This window comes from Asterias amurensis, chromosome 10, assembly GCF_032118995.1.
Source record: "Asterias amurensis chromosome 10, ASM3211899v1".
Taxonomy (NCBI): Eukaryota; Metazoa; Echinodermata; class Asteroidea; order Forcipulatida; family Asteriidae; genus Asterias; species Asterias amurensis.
In genome coordinates this window covers 6,999,545-7,006,683 of record NC_092657.1, presented here as the reverse complement: position 1 = coordinate 7,006,683, position 7,139 = coordinate 6,999,545, and the positions used below count along the sequence as shown (strand labels likewise).

General features: G+C 40.6%; 1 protein-coding gene across 1 annotated transcript; it reads right to left on the bottom strand.

The window, feature by feature from the left end:
* Nucleotides 1-505: 505 nt before the first annotated feature.
* Nucleotides 506-5,894, bottom strand: LOC139942995 (fibrinogen-like protein A). The gene is made up of 5 exons (XM_071939810.1): nt 5,428-5,894; nt 4,424-4,483; nt 3,019-3,155; nt 2,672-2,933; nt 506-1,836 (listed from the first exon to the last, which is right to left on the bottom strand). Exons 1-5 carry the CDS (start codon nt 5,810-5,812, stop codon nt 1,589-1,591), a joined length of 1,092 nt encoding a protein of 363 aa, XP_071795911.1. The 5' UTR covers nt 5,813-5,894; the 3' UTR covers nt 506-1,588.
* Nucleotides 5,895-7,139: the final 1,245 nt, after the last annotated feature.

Here is a 7,139-nt window from a genome sequence, read left to right as displayed (position 1 = left end):
AATATAAACTAAAGGTTGACCATTTGCACTCGAGCCCAGGTTGGTTGACCATTTGGAACCGGCCTCGAGCCCATAGTTTCTTCACTGCTCCCAACAGCATGTTCCACTCGAACGTGTGTAGAGCGCAGAGGGGAACAGTAGTCAACCACGGGTCGACTAAAATGTGCCCACTCGAACTTGCTCTGTGCTGTGGAAGCGTGTCTAAATCTTGTACATAGGCGTAATACACGTTGGGTGCGTTCGTTTAGCTTCCCTGGGCCGACCCGGTCTGCCTCGGTGGGTTGGATTAGCTTTGACGTCATACCATGGGCTCACTCTGGTCAGCCCCCAGTGCACTGCTTGTGGCGTGGGTCACTTGGGGCAGGTGCATGACGTCACTATGAGAACGGTGGTAGATCGTTCGTTTAGCTCTTGTCAGGGGCAGGGGTCACCCGAGTGAGCACCGCGGGGTAGACCCAGGGAAGCTAATCGAACGCACCCATCAAAAGCTGCTCAGGGACTCCCATTTTCATCAATAACAACATATTTATTTGAACTATGATACTTAGTAACAAATGCATCATTAAAACCATAATATGAAATATTGAGAGGTTCTCCTAGAGAAGTACGTATAACATACTATAATGTTTATAGCATTGACTTAACTGATGCAAACTTTGACTTGTTTCAAACACTCAGAACCAGAACAAGAAAAGGGACAAAATTTACTTGTTTGAGAAATATTTCAGTAGGTGTGAAGAAACTATTTTCTCACCTTAAAAAAGGTCAAGGTGATAGGATTTTGGGCAATGATTTTTGTTATCAGAGATAACGGAAATAAGTCAAAGCTTAACTCATTCTCGTGCGGTCCGTTCATTTCAGCTTTATTTCTGTTTTCCTCTATAGTTTCAAGAACACAACCAATCTTTCAAATGCCCGAAAAGGCAGAGCTAACAGTACTTTCTCAAGATTTAATAGTGAGATTTAAATAACTAGCTGACTTCAAGTCACTGGACACGTTTGGTATAACGATCAAAAACCACACTTGGTGTATCCCTGTACATAAACATAACAAACCTGTGAAACTTTGCGCTCAATTTGGTCATCAAAGTTGCGAGAAAAAGAAAAAAAATGAAAGAAAAAGATACCGTTGTTCCACAAACTTGTGTGCCTTCAGATACCCGTGAATAGCGTTAGACCTGAAGTCTTGTTCAGATTCAATTGGTTTATTGGAAAATGTTTTACAGTTTATAGCTAGATAATTTGTGTAAAAGACTATAAGTAGTCAACAAACCTTTTGAAAAATAAAAAAGTGAACTTCAATTAGCTCAGATATAATTAGCATAACAAAATTAATTTAACTTGAGGACAAAGCAGGCCAAACACTGATATCGTAACATTGTGCATTAATTGTGATCATTCACTTTTCATTACTTGATTTTACGAGCTGTATACAATCCTAATTTTACCATGTTGATTGTCGTATAAAAAGGAGGATTTCTTTTACATAAGCATATTACCTTAAAAAAGGGGCTTTAACTTTTCAATTTGGAGATTTTCCCAGAATGCCGTAACCTGTTATGAGTTATTCACCACACTAGGAGCTAGCCTAAACTCGGCTTCTAATTTTCATCTCAGAAAATTTGAGTGAGCGATAATTTGCAAAGGCATTCCATGTAACTCCCCGACTACTGAGATCGGCATGATGGAAATAAAGCCCGTTCAAGTTAGATGCGAGACAGAACCTGAACCACCAGCCCCCTGGATACTCATGTGCGCAGTTGCCTAAGGCATTGACGTCGTTGTCTTTGTCTTTGGTCGTGAAGCCCATGTAGTTGTGGGATTTTAACCCGTTGGCTGAAGGATAAAAACATGAGGTCATAGTTGTATGAGTACAAGTACGTGATATAGGATGGGAAGGAGTAATATTGAATTTGGCTCTTATGTTGCCAAGGTAACCACAATGCACTAACTGAGAGGGTATTGTATGTGAGAGACGTGAGATAATTCTCACAATCCGACACAGCTTCAGTTGCAGGGCCTATTTGAAAGAAGAGTCTGCCGCCACATGAGTACACCAATCACTCTTCACCGTGTACGTACACGATGAGTCCAACATTAATAGTGAACGTACATAATAACTTCATGAACGTACACGATAAGTTTCAAACTGATCGTGTACCCTCCGTGATAAGTCTAAACAAATAGCGTGGATAATAAATACATGATAACTTAATGTGTTCAGAAAAGATAAATCCAAACTTGTCATGTGCTTACGCGATAAGTCCCAAACGAACATGATGAACGATAAGTTATTGTGTACATTTACGATAAGAACGAGATTTTGTGTACCTATGTGGCGGCATTATGAAATGCTTTATTTAAAGCATTTTGTAAGTTGCCCCTCCTTTGTTGGCATTTGAGAGTTTTCGTTTCCGACGACGGATGGTTCTGGTGACGGTGATTAGTTTTCAGCCTAACGTTGTCGTTTTCAGCAAAACGCAGATTCATCCGCAGTTCTTTCGTACAAATTGAGGGGCACTAGTCCCCAAAGCCGATGCATGCGCAGATAACGCCAAATGTACCAATTTTCCTTGGCAGAACCATCCGCCGTAAAGACCGAAAACTCAATATAAAGGGGTTGCTGATAATTGAATCTATATCCTGCCTAAACAAAGTGAATTCGTCTTACATGCATTTCCTGTGTAACCCTCCACTCGCAGCATGTAGTTCTCACTCGCATCAGCGACGGTGAAGGAGTCATACTTGGCATACCCGGTAACCTGATCGAAACCTTGAAGATCCACGCGTAGTTGGTACTCGCCCTGAGCGGTCAGAAGGTGCAAGTTGTCATTACCGAGCCAAAACTCTCCATCTACATTCCCAAAGCCACGGCTGTAGCTGGCATAGTCCAAAGAGAAATCTACACTGCCGTCCTGGCGCCGCTGGAACACCTAAAAGTTCACACAATATATTTAGAAGTTGTAAATTTGTATTGAATTTGTGACGTCATTCATTTACTACAGCGTGTTATCTTACCGTCCATCCACCGCCGTCTGTTTCCATATCACAATACACCTGGAAAGCCTGACTGGAGCGTAGAGGTCGTACCATGTACACACCGCTCACCGACGCACCAATCGCAAGAATATCAGAACAATCCCGTGGGAACACATCTGTTGAGGTAGGGAGAAAACAAAACATAAACCCTACATTACATAACTGCTAAAATTACTGCTGTATTGCTTTGATTGGACGCTCCAGAGCTTTAAATTGAGCCTGCCATTGAGATAGAATAGCCCTCATCTGTAACAGGCCCTTTTCGCGGGCTTAGAAACCTGAACCCAAACTCCATTATAATACTGACTTCAAAACTCATTTTAAACCTGACACTGGAAACGGGTTAATAACTGAAAAGAAAAAGAAAATTTGCTGTGAAGTTCTTGAGATCTGGTCCAACTTTTTGTCGACCCATAAATAAAGTTCAAACAGGGGACATGGTAAACCCAATTTCAATATTCAATGATCATCGGGTCTAAAAAAAACTACTTCCGGTTGATCCTCATCAAAGGTCAACATGGGGTGACGGTAACCAGAGTTCAACCATCATTGCTCAAAGGTTCTGGAACTAAAAAGAAACTGATAATGGCGTATGTGCTTCATGAGATATTTAGGTCAAACTTTCGTTTGACCAGAAATAAGATCAACACGGAGCCATGGTAACACCCGAGTTCAAGCTTCAATACTTATGGGTTTTAAAACTGAAAGGAAATTGAACTATTTGGGTGTATAGTGCTTGCAATGTTGGTTTGACTTCCGGTTAACCCGGAAGTAAAGGTCAATTTAGGGTCATAGTTTCCAAAGGCTAATCATCAATGATCAAGGGGCTCAAAACTGAAAAAAATTGTACATGTAGTTTATGAGATAACTAATGTTTCTCTCCTGGTTGACCCGGAAGTAAATGTCAATGAGGAGTTACGGTAACCAAGTCAACTTTCAACGCCCAAAGGGTCAAGAACTCAAAATAAATTGAAATTCGATTGTGTCGTTTCTCGAAATAATGGTCCCACTTCCGGTTTACCCGTAAGTAAAGGTCAACCTGGGGTTAGGCGAACCTAAGTTCGATATTCAATGCTCAAAGAAATTGAAAATCGATTGTGCAGTTCTTGAGATATGATCCCATTTCCGGTTGACTCTGAAGTAAAGGTCAACATGGGGTCTCGGTTACAAACAAGTTTTGAAATCGGTTGGGTATTTTTTTAAGATATGATACTATACAGATTGAGTGTTTTACACATTTAAATGAAGATCTGGTGGTTATTATAATAATAAGCTTTGAATTACAATAACTCGAGACCCAATGACGTCACAATAATCTTGTCATACCATGGTCATACTAACCAATCCGTTAATGATGTAACTTAACCCAATCCTATACGCTTACCTCCTTCCGTCGTGGTCGCAAATTCATCAGTTGCATCAGAATCGTCAGGTTCGGAGGTATCTACAAACAAAATTCAAAATATACCGAGTAATTCGGGTTTGTTCAATTGTTTATTCCTTTATAAAATGAAGTCAATGTCCTCACAGATTTGCACAAAACTAATCATAATAGAAAGCTCCAATAATTACTTGCTGAGGAGCTGTAACCCACGGAAGCCCATAAGTGCCACGTTGCGTTTCTCTTTATTGTTGTAGTGTTTCTCTTTCACGTGGTAGTGTTTCCCATTCACAAGTACTTAATAACCGGCGGCTGCCACTTAATTAACTGGCGGCCGCCGGTTATTAAGTGGCGGCCGCCGGTTATTAAGTGGCAGCCGCCTTTTAATTTAGTGGCGGCCGCCAGTTAATAAGTGGCGGTAACCATGCAGGTGAAAGATAAACACTACCACGTGAAAGAGAAACACTACAACGTTTAAGAGGAACGCAACGTGGCACTAATGGGCTTCCGTAGTAAACACAGTGGTGGAAGTACCCGCGTACCTATATTTTGCGCGCATAGACTCGGTGCTTGGTGATTGCAGTCATTATGGGTCTTGCATATCGTAATTGAGTTCAGAATGTGGAAACATTACTTTCATTATGTATTTTCTAACTTTCTACGGATACTATAAGCATCCTAAGGAGACATCGACAGTAATTATTGGGAGAACATTATTTTAAACACTTTTGTATCATCAAACAAATGTATAGGTGCAGCAATCTCCAATTCAGGCACTGATGGACAAACCAGCTGTATTTCTCAAACCCACAGGCTTAACTGGGTGCCAGTGTCTGCAATTCAACTTTGAGGCGTTGACAGATACACTCAACTGTAGATTGTGTTCGAGTCTACACTTTAGTGTAGATTCGGAGCGAAGTGTAGATTCGTAAAAGTAATCTACACTTTCAACATTAGAGTGACGTCACAGAAATATTCTACAATTAGGAAGTTGCGACAGAACTTACCATTAGTAATGAGCTTCACCAAGGCAGACACTGAGACCTCTAACTCTTCCATCTTGCTTCTTGTTTCTTCCAGCTCAGATGTTATCTTTTCTCGATTATCAGAAGTGGCCACCTGTAACTCGTCTACTTTACCTCTAGTGGCTTCCAGTTCAGTTGAAACAGCTTCTTGAGTTTCAGTCATTGAATCTTTCAGCTTTTCTATTTGTTGTTGTGTGTACCTTACTTCAGCGTTAACCAGTTCTAGGTAATCTATTAGCATAGTCTTCAGTTTTTCTACTTCTTGGTCACAAGAACCCGTTGCCTGACTGCTGGAAGATGCACTTTGTCGTGCAGCTATAGACTTCATGATCATAACGATCAAGAGTGAACGGATCAACAACCCCATTGTGCTTAGCTAACAATTCAACAACAAACCTACACGAGTTCTTGACGTTGATCCTCTGCGTACAGATGTTCGAAGTGAAATGAGCAAGAACTTGCCAAACCGTTATTTTATATGTTTGAGGTAATGGTTCAAACGATTCAAACTTTGTTAATCTCCCCGTTGATCTACAAAGATAACCTGCTGGTGAATCGGAAGCGGAAAACATACTGAAACAGGAAACAGAAGGAGCCTCGTCCTCTCAGCTCGGGATTCAATAAAAAGATAAGCAGAAGAAACCTTGAAGATATGTAAAATCTATTTCAGTCAGTTCACTCCACCACCAACAAGCTAAAGCCGTGACCAATTTGCTACACCTACGGCTACGGCTGTAGCTGAGGGTGTTGCTAAGGACGTCCTATACCTCAACGCGTAATGACGTGGAAATCTAGCTTTAGCCGTAGCTGATGCCGCCGTAATTTTTCAGCCAAAACGTTGATCAAAATCGTCATGAAACTCAGCGAAACCTGTGTGACTAAAGTATGTATTGCAGCAAAAGATTGTGGGATACATTTCTGGTCTTTAGACGGCCAAAGGGGTTAAACTATGAAGAAAAAAAAACCAAACAAATCTTCTACGGGAAAATCCGTTTGTCCCGGCGTTTGTATAGCGATTTGTTTCCGGATACGGATTTTGACGTAGGTCGGCGGATATGGGTTACGTATGATAATGATATGCATTGACCCCTTGACGTCAATGGCTATACTTCCCATATGGTTTGTGCACAGTTCTCCAGCTGTGACCAATTGAGGGCGCACTATTCCATATCAAATAGCGCCGATGACGTCATGATTCATTTGCCGCGTTGGTTTGTATGACCTTGCGTTCTTCAGAATTTTGGCTTGGAGTGTTTCGGAGAAAAAACATGTTTACCATGTTTGAACGTTAAGAAGAGACTCGTTATATTTTGTTCTTGTGTCCTATGGACTCCATCTACTAGAAAAATGTAATAACTTTATACAGTCAGTGCGCAAGGGTCAGAAAACCCCTTCATTTCATTTGTTAGATATTCATGACCGTCGCGGCTATGAATATATAATGAGCTCGGAGGACGCATTTTAAAAAATCCAATTCGGGAGTATTAAAAACTCTAACAGACAAAAACTTTCATAAAACGGAGTAATAATGTTTTATTGTACCTACAAAAATTATTTCATAATTTTATGTATCAAAAAATAAGAAATATGAGACAAAAAACATTACCCTCTTTGTGCAGAAATAATGGTCTTCAAAAACGTCATCTTTTTAATATTTAACCAAATTGTGCAGAAAATTTTTATAGATGGACTGT